Here is a 22470-nt window from a genome sequence, read left to right as displayed (position 1 = left end):
ACGTCGAGAAGAGGTTGATATCTGGACGTCCAAACATCTGGCAAAGCCACAGGAAGGAAGTGGCGTCGACAGTCCATTCCACGGAGACGTGAAGGAACCAGAATAGACCGTCGACCAGGATGCTGGATGTGAGTGGCACAGAGATACAAACCCCGAGAACTCTGCAGATGAACTACCTGAAGCAACCTCCCCGCCCCCCCTAAGAACCACAGAACTAAGAGATCACCCCTTGTTTGAGGCAAAGAGCTACGGGAGAACAGTCCGAATGGAACTGGATCACCAAGCCCGATATAATCCACAAGTTAGGAGTAAGTATTAGAAAGTGAATCAAACCCTACAACAAATAATAGTCGAAAGGAGTGGTAATACATGTGAGTAATCAAACTGTAGTCACACATCTAGGTAAGGTTAAAGGGATTAAAACAGCCTAAAGATTAAGATTAAGACTGGACCTGGATTAAGACCAGTCTTTAACCAGGACTTCTGGTTGGTGATCTGGTCATCAAGACTGGTAAACACAACTGCTCACAGTCTGACACATGACTCACAGCCTGCTTGATCAGGTATCCTTTAGAGGTGTTTATCAAGTTATCTTTTTCAAAGTTTTTTATGTATTTGATTACTATTGGTCTATACATTTTTGTGTCTGCTTTAACCCGTTTCGTGGAGTGCCACGATCTATGATGTTTCACGTTTGTCGGGGATAACACCAGTATCTAAGCTGTCTCCAAATTTTGTTTTGGGACTGTCATAATGTTTTTTTTTGCATATCCTGCTGTGTTTAGAATTCCAGGAATCTGAGCCTGGTGCAGAGTGCATGGGCATGTTGTGTACGGCTACTTCAAAGATAAGTGGGAGTTAGGGGTGATATCTAATATATGATTCAATTTAGGTATCAAATTCATGAAGAATTCATTTGGATCATAGATCATCAATGTGTTCAGGGATTCTACGAAAACAGAATTGTACTGTATCCCCAGTATTTCACTAATTTCCTTGTTGTCATTGATGTTCGTCACAGCTCATTTCTGCAAGGGCTTGGTTTATTAGCACCCAGATAATTGGTTCATTATTAATATTAAATTTGTTGAATTCTCCTCTTCTTGGATTTGAGACGTGCTGTGCAGTTCTTCTGCCCATGCTTATCTAAACTTTGATTTGGTTGTGATCTAAATAACATATATTTGTAATCATTATGTTTCAAACTACCTGTAGTTCATCATTGTTTGTAAAAATAAGGTCAATGGTGTTTCCCTTTCTAGGCGAGTCTAGTATTTACTGGTTAAAGGCAAATTTGTCATACAAATTTGCTGGTTTGGCAAATTTGTATGACCATCCATCCATAATGGTTAACCCAAGTTATGTGGGAACAAAGATTAGTAGGAACACGAGAGATTCATCACATTATGGGTCTGGAGTTATTCTATAACAAAATGCCAAAACATAGAAAAGTTGCAATCTCTGTACAGTACCTAGAAATGACACAGGTGTCTAGTTGCTTCATAAATTTCATGTTGTCAATGTATGAAATTAATGAACCTGTGGTCTACTCTTAAGTCTGCCCTCCATTACTATGCATGCATCAGTTATGGTAGCTGAATCACACCACGCTTAACTTGTACATACGATATTTTCATCATGTTGAGTAAAGCAATGTAACGGCTATTTGCACTGAGAGAATCAGCAAACCCGTGATTTCTGTAAAAAGAAGAGTATTATTCATGTAAAAAAAAAAGTAGATATTCTGGATAGAAAACAAACAATACCAGACAACAGCACAACTAGACACAGTGGCTATCAGGCAAAATATAAAACTCTGTCCGAGTTATATGGAAAGAAATTGGCTCGGAAAATTAGTCTGCCTTTTAAGGTAACCACTACTCTGACAGTGATGGTCACACAGGAGGATATTCTGACCAGAGGAAATGTTTAAAGTGGTCTCTGCAGGATCATTAAAGGTGCTAGGGAGTCACTGTAGAACATTCAATCCAGCCCTGAATGACTTTTCCAGTGTTTTCTTGCCCCAGTATGAACCATGGATGTCCTGACACAATGCCTACAGTGCCAGTGAAGAATGTAGACCTGCCCTGACTGAGCATGACTCAAACCTTGCAACCAGTAGACTCATGCCTTGGGGGCAACTGAGGAAGATGGCTCAGAAACACTTCCAAGCATGTCATGCTTGTTCAAAAGTGAATTAGTACCGTACTATTAACAGTTCAGCTTATAGAGCTTAGAAAGAAAGTTCCTTTTTATATAAAAGCTTACCTGATTTCATGCCACTTAAGGAAAAGTCCCATACAGGCATTTCACTTTGTCTTCAGCCAGCTGCTCACATAATACCAACCACAAAGAAATACTGTATACCACATAACGATTTTCTCCAATGTTGTTTCTAAATTAAAATAATATACAAAAAACTCTGATCTCTATGACGGACCAATGAATAATGGAGAATATTTATTTATATACTTTATTCAGCCCTGTAAATTAATTAATTAACCAAATACAGTATACAATCATTCATTGTTGCACGTTTTAAATTATGTAGGTGTGAATGCATGCATGTCGTCGTTAAGTAATTTATGGATACATAGTATGTAGCAAAAGTTTCTGCTACATACTGAACCAACATAACATACCTCAGTCTCTCCTCCCAAGTTGTCTCCAGTTCTTCTGTCTTTTGGGCAAAGTCTTCGTGGGCATCTTTAAGTTTCTGTTCAGCATCTTCTGCCTGCAAATGTCAAATTATATACAACTATGTGCATGACAATAATTATATAGTCCATTATATATATTTATAGTATCACCATGATTTTTCTGTAAATTTTGCCAAGAGTTTCCAAGATTTTAACATGTGAGAACATTTTCCAGCAACTTTCAGTAGCACTGTGAAGTTTCTAACAAAGTGTAAGTCTTACCACTTTCTGCCATATATATACAATAATATGAATCAAGCTATTTAACATGTAAAGACCCAAATGAGAAGCACAACAGCATAAAGCACAAGACACGTGCGTGCGTGCGCGTGCGTGCGTGCGTGCGTGCGTGCGTGCGTGCGTGCGTGTGTGTGTGTGTGTGTGTGTGTGTGTGTGTGTGTGTGTGTGTGTGTGTGTGTGTGTGGAAAACAAGCAGTGATGCACTAGTTTAAGGAGGGACATTAACAGTGAGAAAATGTGAACTCTACTAAACCTGATTGGCTAGATTGTCTAGAGCAGTGTTTCTCAACCAGGGTTCCACGGAATCCAAAGGTAACTGAGGGTTCAGCAGGAGATAGTGATAAATAGGCTAATTCTAATCATATGCAATGTGTTTTTGAGTCATTTTTGTGTTTAATGTTTTTAATTGAACAAGTATCAACAGCAAAGACAGAAATCACCTCCTTTCAGTTAACAATGAATGCCATGTGTGTTTATTTAAAGTATGAGCCAGAATTATTTCAAGGATGCAAAGATTGAGAAAAACTGGTTATAGAGACTACTTTGTACAAGATACTCCAGGTTAATTGCAGACAATTTACGACTTGAGTTAAGAACAGTTTCATGAAAAGTCATCATGAAAACATTGAAGCTGCAAAGGAATTTAGACTGAACATAATATAAGGGATATTATTATTAGGAGAGAAATTTAATCCATCATTTGAATACAAAATTTACACAATTAAAATTTGTTGTGAAACAAAAAAAATTATGATGCAAACTCAGCAAAATCAAAACATTTGGTGAAAAGCAATAAATCATTCAGTGAAAAGCAATAAAATATTCAGTGAAATACACTACGTTTAGCAAAGATCATTCAGAGAACAAATACTACAATGTAAATCAAACAAATCTAGGCAGTGAAAGTACTCCAGTCATGCGAAGAGCAACATGCTGATCAGAAAAGGTCTAGACAGTGAAGACCAAACCACACATATGAAATTGTAGAAACAACATTGTCTCAGTCCCTCCTAGACCATTATCAAGTTGTGTGGATCACAAGACATGATAACGGTCCAGGAGACAGAAATATTGTCGTTTCTGCACGTTCCGACGCATGGTTTGGGGTCATCACATCGTCAGCCACGTTACTGTGACGCATCGGCTGCATACAAAGTGAAAGCATTCCAGTCATGCAGAGAACAAAATGCTGATCAGAAAAGAAATACGGGAGCAGAAGCAGAAACACTAGTAAGAGATGGTTAACTACTCACAAGTCTACATTATAGGCATGATGATAATAATAATAATAGACAAGAGGACAGTGGTAATAGCCATATATACAACTCCTCAGTTAAATGCATGAGGCCAAGGGAAGAATATGATGACAGTAATGGAAATATTAACTTGGTAATGATCACTATGGTGGAGGATGACAGGTGGAGAGAAAACTTAGTGGACACTACAGATTAATACTTCCTAAAGCTCATAACACACACACACACACACACACACACACACACACACACACACACACACACACACACACACACACACACACACACACACACACACACAATAAGAGAGAGAATAAGGGGTAGAGACAAGTATAAGGCAGCAACACAACAAAGTGTATTCACCCAGAGTAAGTTGCATTATTTTTTTGGATATTGAGAGCATGAGTGAATGGCTACTTACAACCCGTGACTACTGTGTTATGGCATTCAACTACAGACAGCCTGTATTTTGCTATAATGAATGGTTGAGGTATATATATTTTTTTTAAATCTGTAATCTTTAACTATATTATTCACCATTTTCTTTTGGGTGATAGCTCCCCAGCTCTTAATAACGGAAGAAAGCAGGATAATAATAATAATAATAATAATACTACGTGTGCAACATATTAGACCTTAACTGGAATATGCAACTATGGTGTCGTGCCTGAACCTTAAGTAGAGAGGCAAAGAACTATATAATTTTTATATCAAGCTTGAACAGAAAGAGATATAACAGTTCATAATAATCATGAAGAAACATGGTGTAGGGTAAAGTCGTTGGCATTCAGCCACCTAAGAGAGCTATTTGAGCTCAAGTTGGAAATAAAATTTGAACATTCAGAGCAATGAATGCCTGTGCAGATGAGGAGTCACAATAACGTGGCTGAAATATGTTGACCAAACCACACACTAGAAAGTGAAGGGACGACGAAGTTTCGGTCCGTCCTGGACCATTCTCAAGTTGACTGTGAGAATGGTTCACACAATAAACTTGAGAATGGTTTAGGACGGACCAAAACGTCGTCATCCCTTCACTTTCCAGTGTGTGGTTTGGTCAACAATGAATGCCTCTTTCAGTGTTCCACCTCATTAGCTGGCCTATGCTGATGCGCAAGTCATTATCAGGCAGGGTAGCCATCAGAGAACTGGAAGATTATTTAAAAACTTTAGTCAAGGACCTTTCCCTTTGGCCCTACTCTGAGGCAGAGGGAGCACATGATAGATAAAAAATTATTAAAGTGTGTAAGTAACTTGCCTAGAGAATAACAAAGAGGGGCCACAAGATATCCTGTTAATTATAGACCTGTATAGTTGACAAATGTGGTAGCCAAAGCATTAGAAAACATAAAACCAAGTGGACAGAACACATGGAGAGAAATAATATAATAACAAGAGACAATATGGTTTTCAAAAAGGAAGCTCTTGTAAAATAGATCTACTTAGTTTCTATGACAGAGCCACAGAGATTTTACAGGAAAAGATGGTCGAGTTGATTGCATTTATCTGGACCTAAAAAAAGCTCCTGACAGAGTCCCACTTAAGAGGTTCTAGAAACTGAAACATGTATTCTAAAGTTGGAATATGCAGCAGCTGAATGGTGTCAATAACTCAAGCAGCACATCAACAAACTGAAAAAGTACAAAGATATGCAACCAAATGACTTCTGGAGCTGAAAACCAAGAGCTACAAGGGAAGGCTAGAAGAAACAGAGGTGATATGATCACTACATACAAAATAGTAACCGAATCAACAAAACTGATAGAAAAGTATTTTTGAAAACTGCACCTTTAAGGACAAGAGGTCATAGATTCAAATTACAAAAGAAAAGCCACCAAAAATACCTTGGAAAGATCACTGTTGCAAAAAGAATAGTAGACAGTTGGATTAAGTTTGGTGTTCGATGCCAAAACCATTAGTTTCCGTCATATGACAAAGTGTACTGGGAAGACAGGACACCACGAGCATAGCTCTCATCCTGTAACTAAAGTAATTACAAATCTATACATCGCTTACAGTGGAATTTATTTTTTTGAAATGTTCTCCTTGGCTTACAGCAAATAGTGGATTGAATAGTTTCCAAAGTCTACCGTCCCCAAATTACTCAACCATGTCATTAACAAGGATACGGGTTGTGATGGAAGTAAAAGTTAACAGATCCTGGTGTATTCAACACTGTCCTGGTGGGAATGTGGGCTCAGGAAAATATAACACTTCATATTTGCCAACATGGACAAAAATCATATTTCTGTAAGCAGCATGCACATGCATGAAAACCAGAAATCCAATTCTTGTTTCCAGTTTCTTTTTAGATAACTTTCATATTTAAACTTGTTATTGTAGCATTTTGAAGAGGTCCTGGTCATTTTTTGTAGTTTTATTGTATTCAACAATACAGGTGCTACAGTATTTGTTAGTTAAGGGTTGCAGCGGCTGGCAGAGTAATGTACTGACGACCTTACCCTACACCAAATCCTAACAAGTAATGCAAGCAAGACACCACGAGCATAGTTGAAATCTGATAATTGAAATATAAATGCACCATAGATTAATAATCACACAACACACCCAAACACAGTTATATTCATGAAAGTAAAGTACATATTTTAAAAATTAATGATACACAATGACATTTAAAATTACAGCTTATTTTCACACACACACACACACAATCCTCACCAGATGTCCTAGCCTATTAATACGTCTTATCAAAACTTTAATCACTGTACCTTTGCTATTTTATCAAACCTCTCTCACCTGTCTCACCATCATTTCATCTTTCTTCAATATTGCATGCGACAGCTCAGCCACTTTCTTTTCCAGTTCATGCTTTTGTTGAAAACTGTTCTCTAACTCATTTTTCAATGATTCTTCACTATCATGCATCTGTACTTCTAACTCCTCTACCTTTAACTCAAACTCTGCAGTTCTTTTGTTTAAAAGGCTTTCTTTTTCATTAAGTTCAATTTGCAGCTCATCAACTCGCTTTCCAAGTTCAGTAAGCATGGATTTTTTTTCAATAAGCAACTTTTCTATTTTTTCTTCTCTCTCTTTCACTCTGCATTTTAGTTCAGACAATTGTTGTCCATGTTCCAGGTTCTTACTTTCAAGTTCTGTAATTTTTTGGTTCTGTTCAGTCATCAACGTTTCTTTTTCCTTACTAAACGTTTCATAATTTTCTTTAAGTTGTCTGTAACTTTCTTTAGTGTTATTTATTTCAGTTTTAAAAGATTGTGATTCTCTCTCCATGTTCTCCTTTGTCTTCCTGTTTTCTTCAGCACAAGAAGCCACTTCTTCCTTCAGCTTTATGTTATGTTCCTCCTTGTTCTTGAGGTCTGTTTGTGCTGCAGACATCTCTTCCTTATACTTAATTACTTCAATCTTTGCAGCTTTCAATTCATCTTCCAATTTGGTCTTTTCCAGCTTAATTTTTTCCAGCAGTGCAAGGAGCTGCTGCTTCTCTTCTACCGCTGCTGTCAGTTCCACTTCACGGCTGTTGACATCGGTCTCTAGATCAGCCACACGAACACTCAGTTCATTATTTTCTTTCTGCAGATTCTCAATATTCTTAGCTTCGGATTCCTTAACCTGCAAGTCTGCCTTCATATCAGTAATATTTTTACACAGTTTACCGTTCTCTTCTAACAAGTTTACTACTCTTGTCTTAAATTCATTTTCCTTGTCTTCCTTCTGTTGTAACTGGAAGTTTAGGCTTTCTATTTTCTGTTTATATTCATCAGTTTTCTGTTTGTAGTCATCAGTTTTCAACTTCAAACTTTGATCAAGGTCAGACACTTTCCTACTGAGCTCTTCATTGATAGCATCTTTTTCTTTCATTTGCCTTGCCCAATCACTGTTGAGCTTATCCATCTTTTCTCTCACTAGACTCAGTTCTGTAAGAGCTTGTTGATTCACTGTAACCATGCTTTCCTTAGACACTGTAAGTTCAGAGTTAAGCTCATCCTTTTCAGATTTCAATACCTCTAGTTCTTTTTGAAGAGATGCAAGTCTTTGGTTGGCAGTTTCTTTTTCAGATTTTGTTTGGTTTAATTCTTTTACAATTTTTTCATTTTCTAACTTTACACATTTAATTTCTTCTGTTCGTAAATTTCTCTCCTCCTCAATGTTTGATCTACTTTTTTCAAGTTCTTCACAAATTAACTCCTTCTCTCTATTAGCACATAGTATTTCCTCATTCAGTCTAGAATTTTCCTCAATGCTAAACTTTAATTTTTCATTTAGATCAGTAATTTTTGCTTCTAATTCTAAAATCATCTTTCCTTTGACCTTTATCTCTTTCAGAATGTCTTCTTTTTCCTCGTCTTTTCTCTCTAACGCAGATTTTAGTTCAACCTCCTCATTCTGATATACCTCCAAACTATGAGACAATTTATCATTAGCTTCCTTCAGAACAATGATCTCTTGGGAAGCAACCTTTGCCCTGTCAAAAGATTCAGAGGAAACTTGACCTAATTCTTCCACTTGCTTTTGATAGTCCAAGACATTTGTCTCCAGATCAACTATTTGTTCTTCCAGTTGCTGTTTTTTGGCAGTTAGTTCTGCAACCTGCTCCTCAAGATTGCTTGTGGTACTTGTGAGACGCGTCACTTGACAGTTAAGCTCGGCATTAGCACTCTTCAATGTTATAATCGTTTGCTCCATTTCTTCTTTGTCACTTTTCAATAATTGAGTCTTTGTTTTAAATTCTTCTTTATCCTTCATTAGTTGTTGCACTTTTACTTCAAGCTGTAACTTCACTTGACTTATTTCCATTAACTGAGCTTCAAGTTGAGTTCTCGACTCCTTAAGTTCAAGAGCACGAGCTTCTAACTGATGGATCTTAGCCTCTACCTCTTTTTTCATGGCTGCTACTGACTCTTCTGCATCCTCCTCTTGATCATCTTGCAAAGCAGAGTTTGTCTCAAGTTCCTGACAAAGAAAGTTCAAAAGATATTAAATACAACATAATTATTTACCACAATAATATCAATCAACATAAAAATACCAGCATTAATGATAATTCTTTCAAACCCATATCTAATTAACACATTCATATAATCAAGCCATGCCTGCACCACCAATGGACCCTGGCAGAATGCTGGCAATTCATTCTTGAGAGGAAATACCGGAGGAGGCTGCAAGCTTAACAACCAATCCTTAAGATCATACACTTAAGAGAATCCCCTTCATAGTTTGATGCATGTCAACATAATACTCAGTGCCAAGACCAAACCAAATTACAGCCTTGAATGTGATATATCTTCCAGCAACAGGTAAGCCCAGAAGTGAGGGAAAAGATAAAAACACCAGCACTGAATGTAATGAAACCCTTCTTTTGGGATCTTTCCCAGCATGTGTGTGTGTTGGGAGGGAGAAGCTAGGGAAGGGCATGTATGGGCAAGGAAGGAGAACATGGGGAAGGGTACATGTGTACTGGCAGAAGATGGGGAGGGGAAGGGGTGGTGGGTGTAATGGTAATACTAATAAAACCTTGCAGAAACACTACCATACTAATATAACCTTGCAGGAACCACTGAAAGATTTCTTGTGGTGCCAATGTAAGAATGTCACAGTGCCAGACTGTTCATAACCTTTTGCTTAGAAAAGATATATACAGGTATGCACACAAAAAGAAGTTGAAATAAAAGAACACCCACAATAATACAAGATGCTCTACCTGAAGTGCAACTTCCTTTTCCTCCAATTCTTGCTGCTTGATGTTCAGTTCTTCCTGCCATCGATCCCTTTCTTCATCCAACTGCTTCTCCAGTGATGCAGTGGCTTGTTTACAGCGCTCAGTTTCCGCCTCCTTCACCTGAAGTTCCTCAAACAGTTGCTTCTTTGTCTCGGCCATACTTAAGGCCGAAGACTCCATGCTGGATCGCAGTGAATCCAGTTCCTTTAGGTGCTCTTCCTAAGTGAGTAATATCATATTAGAGTAGAACATGGGGTTTGAATTTCAAAATAAGATGCATCTGGTACCTGGGTTTAACTTCCAAAATTAGAACGACTACAATAGTAAGTTCAAAAATAATGCTGCGCATATAGTTTAATTGATTACCTGCCACAAAAAATCAGGCAAAATATTTGGTTGCTCAATAAGATGAGAATTGCCAAGTCAGAAGCAAGATTTATGAACAGTCAAGTAGGCTGGCACTCATGCAACCGTGCCACAGAGATCTTTTCAAACATTATTGTAGCTTCATATATAAAATAATAGGACATAACTACAGAAAAGCTCAGTCCAGCCCAGAACATTCATGAGCGACACTTCCATAGAGACAAAGTCCCATCATCGCTTGTCCCATCAAGTCCCATCAGCTCACTTGATATCATGAGTGGCCAAAGAGTGAAACTTAAAAACTTCTTTTTACCTGTCTGGTTAACCTTTTCTCTACACAAAGCATCTGTTATCAGCCGACAGAATATTATCAGCCAATTTTGCAAAAGGTGACCAGAGCTAAGATAGCAAGAAAAGCCTTTCCACATTCTATAATGGTCACTCAGATGTACTTGAAGTAAAAACAAAAGATATGAGCTGGAAGAAAAAAGCATTGAATGTAATGAAATGCCATTTCATTGTGATCATTTCAGGATCCTCTCTCTCTTGGTCACAAGAAAACTTCACCAGCTACACTCAACTGTCCTCCAGGTCATTGTAGCCCCACAATCTCCCCACTATGTGAAAGGCAGGTCTAAAAGTTTTCCTAGGATGCTAATTAAACTAGCTGCCCTATAATGCACTCATAATTATTATCCTTCCAACAGTACATAGGTGCTAATACAACATCTATAAACCATAAACAACAAATTTATACTTTCTTAATTCACTGGGAACCTCACAAGTTATTTAAACAAACTATTTCTCCTAATTAGAGATGAGCACACAGACAAACAGAACAAACAAGGAGACAGGAGCAAAGCAACATGCCTCACAATGCTTCACAGTAAAGGCACACAAAATCAAACAAACGTAATTCACCAAAACTAATCACCAAAACTGGTCGTCAGTCATTCGTTAAGTTGATGGTTTACTATTTACAACTTACAGTTCAGAGAGATATATCAAAGCAGGTGGCAATGTTTGAGATGCCACAATATTACACCTATAAGCTCCAACATGATAATTTGGACAGAAAATTCAGTATATAAACAAACCAAAGTAAATGTAAAACCCGAACAGATGAAACATTCCCTTCATAAATGTACACACAACACACAATAATGGAAACAGCAAATACTGTAACTGAAGTTATAAAAACCTTTAGAATGTCAATCTGTTTGAGCTTATCTTGAAGCTGGGCAGTGGCAATATCCCGTTCCTGTGTTAACAGAGCAATGCGCTCCTTGTTGCCTCGAATGTTGTCCATGCACCGTGCTAGTAATGACTTATGCTTGACCACATCACCTGCAAGACACACACATACCATGTATTATCAAGGGCTAAACAAATGAAGTGTCTTCTCATATTATGCAATATACATTTTCTGGAAGGTCTAAGCAGTGGTTCCCCGAAGCTGGCGGCACTAAGACAGCTCTGCGTACATAAGCCACACCACCCTTAGGAATCCTTAACAGTCTATCGAAGACCAGAGCCCCTAACAGAGGTGCAGGGAGTAGAGCATTATTTATAATTGTCTGCACCATAGGAAACATTCAAACAGTAAAAAAAATCAAAACAGACAACTGTAAGGTTCAGAAATAAAAATAAAAATGAAGCAGCAACTGAACTCCATAAAATGATCTTCCAAGTAGTCAATTCAAACCCCTCTCATTACAGGTGGCTGCATCCTAGGAGCTGCCAGCTCCCACATTAATACTGTTCAATCCTTTGCCTGATGTCCGTCTGTGTGGACCACTTCCCGAGTTGCCAAGCCTCTTGGGTTCCAACTAATTCTCAATAAGTAGTAGCCATCCTTTTGGATTCTGTCCTGTACGGGGGGAGACCATTTGCTTGTGTATCATTCCAAAATTTAGCATTAGCTTCACACGAATGTGAAGCAGGCTTCCAGAGGGGTCCTTTAATTGTAGATGCTTGGTTGTCTCAGTCAGGGGTGTATCATGTCCTTTGTCTGGTGGCGGCTTTATGCCGCTACCTTCAGGCCACGGTTCTGTTTCAGTGGACATATTGTGGGTTATACGGTTTCCCTAGTTTCCTGTTCCAAGGCTAGTATTTCTCAGGTTGTCCGCAGTGTTATTAAAACTAGCCAGCTTGCCGTCTACCCTCGTGCTCATAATGTCTAAGTATGCCACTCTGATGGATGTATTTGGTAATATCTTGGGCCAATATTTGGGCACAGGGAGTTCTGGAGGTCGAACAGGGTCTACGCTGCCAGGTATCTTGTTAATGTTCCTGGTCCTCAGTAGCCTGTTGTTGCTATGGGTCGTGTGTCACGAAGGTTGGTCTCGTTTTCGACTTGATACCTGCAGTACTGCTGCGTCCCTGGTAGGTGCCCCTTTTTGTCCTCCTCTGTGGGTGTAGCTTCAGGGAGCCAATTGGCCTTCCCTCAGAAAACCTATGTTATAAGTAATGAAACACCAGCTTAGTGAGCCCCGGCAGCTTCCTGACACCCTCCTTTCCCCAGGTTAGCGGTGTGTTGTATCATTATAGAACTGAAGAGGTTGGACCTGGTTGACCCAAGCCAGCTCCCTCCTTCCCCTTAGTGAGGGGGACAGGTGGGGTCAAACTAGTAGGGGGGGGGGCTAGTTTCTCAAAATTGTGCTTGTTTTCATTGTGGGGGAGTTTTTTGGAAGTTTTGGGGCTGCTGTCTCCTTTTAACCATGCAATAATCTGTTTTGATTCTCCTATCTTTCTGGGTGCCTTCCCTTGCATGGTGGCAGAGATGATAAACTTTAATTATAAAGTGTTCATAGGCCATTGCTTTCTGTGACTCTCTAAGAGGGGCAGGCTCTGGCTCGTGGTCCCCGGTAGGCAAATAGAACTACGCAACTGCTGACACCTAGTAGTATGGTACTTAATCAGTGTGATTAAGGCTGGGTAAGCCCCAGAGGGTTCAGGGAGCCTCCGAGACTCACCCAAGAACTGGCATTTCAATACATTTAATGCTGGTTTTTCTTGTAGTTGTGTGTGTAAAAATACAGTACAGTACAGTATATTGGTACATTGAGATGTTAGAAAGTTTTCATTTTGCACGAGAGTAGTGGGAAAATGGAATGAACTATAGGAGTTGGTTGTGGAAGCAAACTCTTAGTTTTAAAAGTAGATATGATATGGAAATAGGACAGGAGTCATCGCATTAAACAACTACGGCTAGAAAGGCGGGATCCAAGAGCTAATGCTCGATCCTGCCGGCACAAATAGGTGCGTACAGAGGCAGTGTTTATAAAGGAGAAAAATGGAGAAAAGGTTAAGGTCAGTATTGTGAAGAAGAGAGGTAGGAGATCATGTATTACAATTTACATTTATAAAGCATCAATTTAGCAAGAGGCTTAAGGAAACTATTGTCAAACACCGCTCCATAGTCTCTTACTTTATCCTGGATGACTGACCAACCTACATTTAGAAACTTCTCTTTTCCAAGAATCTTTTCTAACTAATGATAGTTTCATGTTCTATTTACCTCTTCCCTAATAAATAACAAAGTTTCCATACCCTTCAGTTTCTCAATGAGTTCTTCGGCTTCGGTATTGAGAGTGACCGAGGTCGAGGCCGACCCGTGAGATGCAACCGACACATTGTCTGCCATGGAAATGTTATCGGCCATAGAAACACTTTCTGCTGTTGATACATTGTCTGCCCCAGATGAAGTGTCACCCGATGAGATATTGTCAGATTCATCTTGACTCTTGGTAAGATGTTCGTCCTGATGAGTTGCTGTGTGTTCATTATTTTGAGGTGCAACGGTGTTATTAAGATCCCCTCCAAGACCTTCCTGTAGAATCTTCACCTGTAGAGATAAAGTTAAGCCAAATGAATTGTGTGTTAAGGAAAAACATTTATATTATATTATACACACACACACACAATAATAGCCCTTTTTCCATGTACTCAACCATTTCTCTTTTTTTATAAGTGATACAATCATACGAGTCACTGGAAATTATATTAGAACAATAGGTTAGAGCTCTTTGTGCCTCTGTGTAATAAGTATTTTCCTACAACAATTACAAAAAATCATTTGTTTTAACAATTTTTCCTTCATAATATTAGCAAGAAATTTAAATATAAATCAATATTGAGTTTGAATTCATAGTTTAAAAGAGTACAGAAATCAATTCTAGAGCAATGTAGCATCAATATCAAGGATTACCATCATCTGCAGTTCTCATGCTTCTCGGCATATAGCAAAAATTATCAAACTTTCAATCTCGTTTTATAACCTAATACTGTATATGTATATCAGTTATCTTGCATTGCACTAAATACAAAAATCATACAAACCCTCTCTCACGAAGCACTCCTGTTTGATATTGAATGAAATGTAGTAAAGGTCTATATCTGTCATCTACCAGGTCAGGTACCCAGAAAGGTAAGAATCCCAAAACAAACTACAGCTGGTGAAAAATTGCTAATCAAAAGCTGAACGAGCAAACAGAACTCCCCAATCAGAAACAAGCAAACAAGCATGACATCACCACAGCCACAGTGCCGCTGTACAGTAGTTTGTTTTGGTTGTTTGGCTGTACTCACCCAACTAGGTGAGTACAGCCACAGCACCGCTGTCTGCACAACTTCCCCTTTCCCAGGAGGGGGAAGGGGGGGTCCCAGATTGGGGGCTTGGGCCCCATTTGACCCCCTTGGGTGTTGGTACCCTCGTCGCGGGGCTTGTTGTTACAGGGGGAGGGGGTTTTCTTATTCCCCCCCCACCCTCACTCCCTGTACGAGTTTGACATGGGTTCGACTCCTCCCCCGGGTTCGACTCCAGGTTCCCTACTTCTGGAGATTTTCAGCTTCCCGCATCCTGCCGAAAAAGGCCCTTGTTGCTTATCTCCTGCGAGACCCGGATTACGCCTCGATAATGGATCATTCTTCTTTTAAGTTTGGCTCCCCTTTTCCTTACTGAGTGCGTTACGAGTGCCAAAGTCTTCCTGGCTTTCAGACTGCGCTTTCTTTTCGTTGAGGGATTGGCATGCGTTCTGTCAGACCCACACGCTTGAATGGCGGGAGTTGTCTCAGGTCATTCAGGTTTTCCTGAGGGGCAAGTTTGAGCACCTCAATGTGTGCTTCGTCGCCCCCATGCTTCCTTTTGCATAGTAGTTGATAGTTGGAACAAGTTAAGCAAGAAGGCTGTGGATGTCAAAACCGTCAGTAGTTTCTAATCGTCATATGACAAAGAGTACTGGGAAGAAATGATACCAAAAGCATAGCTCTCATCCTGTAACTATACTTATGTAATTACACTTAGGTAATTACAAACCTCAAGTGTTCAAAATATAGGCTAGCCACTCAAGAGATCAAACTCTCTTAATTGAACCATCTACATTATCTCTTAATTGAAAGAAGAGGTCTCTCACTGGCACGAGGTGGTATTCACAGTTGGCAAGCCTGGGAGAAAGTGGCCTTCTCTGGCTGTTTAACTAATAGTGCTGTCAGCAGTTGGTGATTGATAGCAGACTGTCAGGCAAGCATCTTGGTATTGGTTGTTAGAAGTAGCAGAGCTATTGGAGAAGATGGTTGGAGGAGGTTTGAGTGTAGAAAAATATAACTTTTGACACTCATTCAGAGTTTGATTGAAAATTCTCTGGTGTCTTCCTTCCTCCAAATATGGCTTAATGAGGCCAGTTACAAAATATCCCAGTTACATCAGAAAATGTAGTCACACTGGTCCTAGCCTGAGGTAACAGTTTTCCAGTGGGGGAGCATGATATTGCCTAAAGGAGCAACCGAGCAGCTTATGCTCAGAAATACCTCGTGTACAATACTCGGTACATGCCACAATAACACAACACAATATATAAAACAAATTACATATACATCTCATAAGCTCCCACCACCAGCTGATGAGTTACTGAGTAGAGTTGCCAGAGTAACAAGGCTGTCATTCAGCATAAGCTGTTACTAACTAATCTCTGACAGTTCTCTGAAGGATAAACACCTTTATCAATACATATTATGTATTGATTATTATGAGCGAGGGAACGTTATAATTAATATTAAAGCAATATCTGATTACAGTATAATGTATATGATTTGTGGCCATGATATTTGAATATTTTATGACATTAGATTTTCTCACTTTTCTCTTGAACATAATGTTAAAATATTTATAAACAGAGTTCATAATACAGTATCAATGTTTATTATTTAGAACTAAAACACACACACACTATAACATTCAACATAATTTTATAAGGAAAATGTTGTAAATATTTGAATAGTACTCTAGAGTTTCACCAACAAGTGTTTAATTGGGAATAAAGGTAATCACAGCTCAAGCCTTTACAGCCACTCACAACGTGCTCTGACAAATCAATTCTTGGTTATTCACTATCTCGGTTAATCAAGAATTGACTCTTCATTCATTCAGTGTCTGGCATTAAAAATAAGAGTGATCATGCATGACTTTCTTGTAACACAACATACCTAACAAGCAAAACACTATGTACATGCATCTAAAAGAAAAGGGCCACCAAGACTGTAAAACCCTTGAAGCAGAGTGTGTCACCTTTGTCAGGAGTGTAGCTATCTTGATCTCTTTTTCCTCCAGGTCAGTGTTAAGCTCTTCTTCTAGGTGGGCTTTTGCTTGCTGCTGAAGTACGCACTGTTCTTGTAGTCCACTCACCTACAAACAGCCACAGTCAACCCTTAACCCATCGAGTTTGAAGCCCCCTCAAAATACCAACTGTTCAAAGTTCTAATGTTCCTGAGTAAATAAAATATTTTGCATGTAACTCTGACTACATTGACCCTTGAAATGAAATCCCTTATGTATTGCTTCTCTTTATATTTACAGCAACTTTCAGAGAGAGATCATAACAGCGCTAATGTGTGTATAACCAAGAAAACATATCTCATATATGTATACAAAATCCCATATAAAGTCAGCCCTTAAATTACATGATCTACATATTGTTGTGCAAACGTTATTTAGAATTAACCCTTAGACAGCGGCTATGGAGAAATGGTCATACCCAGTTACCCACCTATGCCAAAAAAAAATTTACAACAAATAATTTCTCATTATAGAATTAGTAATTTGTATGCAGAATGTTAGAAAAACGTGAAAATAAGTGAAAATTTATCGTGTCACTGGGTGGAGGTGCTCTGCAAGGCTGAGTCTGGCACTTGTCAACGCCTGGTGCTTGACTACGCTGACACTTCCTGTTTTATCTTCCGATGTTTTACCGATTGTTTCGTCACTTGTTTTTCTTTATTTACATCCACAGAGAGCTTTTATATCCATATGTCCATCATACATATAAAACCCAGACAATAATTGTTTAAATCATTGTATGATGATGACGACTGCATTTCCCCGTGAATCAACACTTGATGATAACCGCTGTCTAAGGGTTAAGAGTGCTTTCTCATAAAATGTAACAATCCTGGTCCAAAGCAGCTTTTCAACAGTTGAAAAATGCATTAAACAGTTGAGCACTCCTATCTAGAAACAAAGACTTCCTTCCTTAATGTAATTCTAACCTCAAAAACTCCTCAGTCTTTTTAAAATGTCTTACCTTGTTTACAGAACAGTGTCCTGACTTGGTCTTTAAACTACAATATTACTAAAGTGTTTATCTCATCAGTTAGTAAGTTACTTAAACAAATTTACATACAGTACATCAACAAACTTGAATTACTTATCCCCGATACTTATCCCGCCATGTAAGTGTTACTTTTAAGAATTCTAAATGATAATGTTTTTAAAACCAAACACTTTTAGACTGGTCCTACTGAGTAGTAACTCTGAGCTTATGACACTGGCTTACTAGCAACCTACTGTACTTCATCTGTCAGGTTCTCATCACTTCTTTCTACTTACCTCAGACAAGCACATTTTCTAACTCTCTTGCCACCTTCACAGGGCAGTGGATGCATTTGAGGATAAAAGTTGAACTGAAGACCAAAAGTCAAAAGGAGGTAACACAACACTTAGATTCCTTCAAAGCAATGTTTGCAACAACTTCATCACTAAACAAAACAATGAAACAACTTAACTAGGTACATTACTTGTCCACATCTTCGCTCCACCACCAGGTGGCAGCCTGAGTAACTCAAGGACACACTAAGGAAAGCCTAGTGTTTTTCTTGTATTTTTTAATTTTGCCTGTGTCCTGGTAGATCTTAATTTTAACAAAAATTGGTACTTGCCCTTCAAGTCACCATAGTGAATAAACTTTGGGGAACTAATGAGTTGGCCAGGCCAGAAATACAGCAGTGAGTGTAATGAAATGCCTCAGTCTGGATAGCACAGCAGTAGCTCCCCATCCCAACTGTCTTCCTTCTTTCCTGCATAAGTAGGAGGATGAAATGAGGTGTACACATCACCAGGGGCCTCATACAAGTACCTAGTTAAGTCAGTTTAGAGTTTGGTTTGGTATATGAGGTGTTGCCAAACACTGCTTGTATTGAGCTTCAGTTCATTTTTACTTCCTTTCAGTTTTTGGCAGGAGGTTCACCTCGGTAGGGAGTTGATCGATAATTCCCACATCCTGCTCTCGCCCCAAGGAGGGGTCAATAAAGTGTTTGTCCTCAGTAGGCAGAGAGCAGTTATGGTATCCTGGCATACACAATATGCCCCTAGTTAGCCAGTGCCATAAGCCCAGGGGGGAGGTAATGAGATGTCGCCCAATATGGGTCATTACATTACAGTCAATGATCTATTACTTTACAAAAATCCAGCATTGAATGTAATGAAATGCCATTTTCTGGGTTGAGCTCCGGAGGCTCCCTGAAGCTATCAGACTGATATCTGCCATTTTAGTCTAGAGCATCAGTTACAAGAGTCCTTTGCCTACTGGGAACCATGAGCCAGAACCTGGCTCCATGAGAAAGGCACAGGGAGCAATGGCTTAAGAAGCACTCCACTATTTGAGAGTATAGTCATGTCTGCCATCAACCAGGCATGTCGGTTGATGTAATAGCCATGTCGATGGCAGGCATGACCATAATCTCAAATAGTGGAGTGTTTTATAAGCCATTGCTCCCTGGGCCTCTCTGATGGAGCAAGGTTCTGGCTCATGGTTCCCGGTGGGCAAAGGACTTGTAACTGATGCTCTAGACTAATATGGCAGATATCAGTCTGATAGCTTCAGGGAGCCGACAGGGCTCCCCTCAGAAAACAATGGAGGCAACGATTTTTCAGCATTTTGTGCAAGTGGCAGTTTGTTGTTATTATTATTACCGGGAGTCAGCAGCATGCAACAACTGGCATATTCACCAAATCTTGCTGATAAACACACACAGGAAAATATGTCAATGATAAACAAAGACTCATTCTGCAGTCACAAAGTGAACTCTTGACCTACATTATCTCCTCAATATTGACTTTCCTCGTGCACATAGTATCGTAATATACGGGCACCATCATACGCCAATATAGCAACAGTGCTGCAGAAGGTAAAACAAATTCCCCATACACCACAATACAATCCCATCCTCTTTCCCATACAACTTGCTGCTTCTAATTATATGCACTAATTTTACACGTTAAGTAGCCAATTTTATTACAATATTTTTAGTATCTTTGATGTTTTTTATTAACTATATTAGATAAATCCAAATGATAAATTATGCAATGTTCATCATGCTCACCTAGCACCATTATTTTTATGATCTATAGAAATGATCTATACAAACCCCAGTTTGTATAGGGATCTATTCGATCTCCAGTTCTGAATTAGCTTTTGTATACTACTCACAATAAATTCATGAATTCAAATGCTAATTCATTATGAGGTACAGTATTAATACATTCTTAGAATGCTATCTACAGTACAGTAAACTGAAAGATGTTGCATGCTCTCAAGCAGCAATAATTCATCATTTCCCACGACTCATCATTACACACATTGGAATGCAAGTAAATCACATCTATACAAAAAATCAAAACTAGTATAAAATCTTAATAACTATAACATAATCCTCAACAAAATTTCTGGCTCATGATATGGGTTTACAAAAATCTTACAATAACACCCGAGATGATCTACCACCTTACAAATACAACTTCATATCAAAATCTAATACTTTGATTGGATTCTATTCCATCCTCTAGATAAAGACCCCCTTCCTTCAAAATCACATGTCCATACATTGTTAAACACTGCAGAGGTAGGGATCAACTGGCACTGTCTACATATTAAGTCCAAAAGTGTCGCACGTGAATAACAATCGGCATCAGTGGTTCAGGCATTGAGAACACTAATTGTGTTACTTGTACATCACAACAATGACTCAACTCTGCACAGAATTTTGTGCTGGTGAAGAGCAATGTGTCAAAACAAGTTTACGTATCAGTAAGTAGGTCGAGATGGACAGTGGAGATGAGCACAAATATACAAACCTTCTTATCTTTTAAAACATGATGTCTGGTAAACAAATCCACAAGGGCCATGACGAGGATTCGAACCTGCGTCCGGGAGCATCCCAGACACTGCCTTAATCGACTGAGCTACGACAGGCTCAGGCTTTACCCTGTTGTAGCTCAGTCGATTAAGGCAGTGTCTAGGATGCTCCCGGACGCAGGTTCGAATCCTCGTCACGGCCCTTGTGGATTTGTTCATTTGATGCATCACGTTAGTGTGATCTCTGTGTGTGATGATGTCTGGTATGTGGTTATGCATGACTGTATTGATATAGAGGCTTTTATGCTATATCCACAGGAAGAGGTGTTACTGGTGACCTGATTAAGGGGGCCAGGAAATGAACAAATATTCAAATTATGTGAAAATTATTAATAAATGTTAAACAAATCTCCAACTTATTGACTTCAGCATCATGAAAGTTTCATCCCAAAATTTTCAGAAATAGATTTTTCACGATTTAAAAAAATAAAAAAAAATTTGCTGATAAAGAGAACAGCTCCTATTAACTGGAACTGAGGAATAATGCAGTAATAAAGAGATGCAAGCACCTGTCCGACACACAAAGAAGAAGAAGAAGAGTAGTAAGAAGTGCCCATAAAGTGGATATGCAGCTGGTGCCTGTATAGCATTGCTGAGAAATACATAATAAAACAAATAATAATGAGTACATTATTATGCTTTATTTTGTTAAAAAGTCTAAGAGGTTACAAATCTAAACAAGATGGCTTTCAAGTCCATACTATGTGAGACCTATGTGAGACCATTACTTGAGTATGCAGCACCAGCATGAAAGCCACACCTTGTGAAGAATAAACTGAAACTTTAGACAGTTCAGAGTTTTGTAACTTGATTAGTACCAAAATTGAGAGGCCTTAGCTTTGAGGACAGGTGGTGAGAACTCACCCTCACAACCTTAGTAAGAGGAAACAAAGGGGGGATATGATAACTACATACAAGATCTCAAAGGGGAATAGATAAAGAGGATAAAGGAAGCTTATTTTAATTAAAAAAGAGGTATGACGAGGAAAAGTAGTTGTAACTGGACACACAATTGAGTAAAAGATGTAAGGAAGTTCTCAATTCCTGTACGGATGGTTGGCAAGTGAATTGCATTGAAGGAATAGGTTGTTGAAGTCAATTCGATCCACAACTTAAAAAAAAAAAAATATTGCCGAGAGGTACAGTAATTAGCATGGCAGGTACAAAAGGCTAGGCGACAGGGCATATAGAGCCAGCTCTTACTTCCCATAGTCTCGGATAGGTAAGCATCACATTATACCTTACTTAATATGACTCAAATGATTTTCAGTGCATGTTATTGCTCCCATGCATAACATCATGTTTTAAACGAGATACATATTTATGATTACTTCACTTGTCCGTCCAAGTTCACTAATCATTCATAAACAAATTACTGATACACTAACTTCTAACAGTATATTCCAATACCGTGTTCGTCATGAGGCAAACCAAATCACTAGAACCATTAGTACAGTTCACTATTCGTATCTGACAATGCTGACGTAAGATGTACAGAGCACCAACTGACCCCTTCTGTCACAATGTTTACATACAACACATGGCAACACGTCACATGTAAGCAGTCTATTAGTGGATTTAGTGCTATAAAATACATTATGCGCTACAATGGTAAAAAAAAATGAAACATCTAGTCAATATTACCACTATAAAATCTCCTCTCCCTTACTCAGGAATGTGACCAAAATATTAAAAATATGATGTAACTAAATATATATAAAAACATCTTCAGTGAATTTTAATACACC

General features: G+C 38.7%; 1 protein-coding gene across 6 annotated transcripts in view; it reads right to left on the bottom strand.

Moving 5' to 3' along the window:
• LOC123745612 (golgin subfamily A member 4) overlaps positions 1–22470 on the bottom strand; it is an 86181-nt gene that overhangs the window by 47533 nt on the left and 16178 nt on the right. For 3 of the 6 annotated variants that reach the window (XR_011224305.1, XR_011224309.1, XM_069312097.1), the window contains exons 9-15: positions 16822–16938; positions 13809–14103; positions 11458–11603; positions 9873–10109; positions 6953–9124; positions 2643–2734; positions 1627–1698 (exon numbers count right to left, since the gene is read on the bottom strand). Coding sequence is in view for 1 of the 6 variants with exons in the window: in XM_069312097.1 (XP_069168198.1) it covers positions 1627–1698; positions 2643–2734; positions 6953–9124; positions 9873–10109; positions 11458–11603; positions 13809–14103; positions 16822–16938 (3131 nt within the window). In the remaining 5 variants the exon portion in view is untranslated. The remainder of the gene's footprint in view (positions 1–1626; positions 1699–2642; positions 2735–6952; positions 9125–9872; positions 10110–11457; positions 11604–13808; positions 14104–16821; positions 16939–22470) is intronic. The other 3 variants (XR_011224306.1, XR_011224308.1, XR_011224307.1) reach the window with 1 other exon arrangement.

The sequence above is a fragment of the Procambarus clarkii genome, chromosome 71 (genome assembly GCF_040958095.1).
Source record: "Procambarus clarkii isolate CNS0578487 chromosome 71, FALCON_Pclarkii_2.0, whole genome shotgun sequence".
In the NCBI taxonomy this organism is placed as follows: domain Eukaryota; kingdom Metazoa; phylum Arthropoda; class Malacostraca; order Decapoda; family Cambaridae; genus Procambarus; species Procambarus clarkii.
Note: the sequence above shows the minus strand (reverse complement) of the source record. Positions and strands in the feature narration are given on the sequence as shown.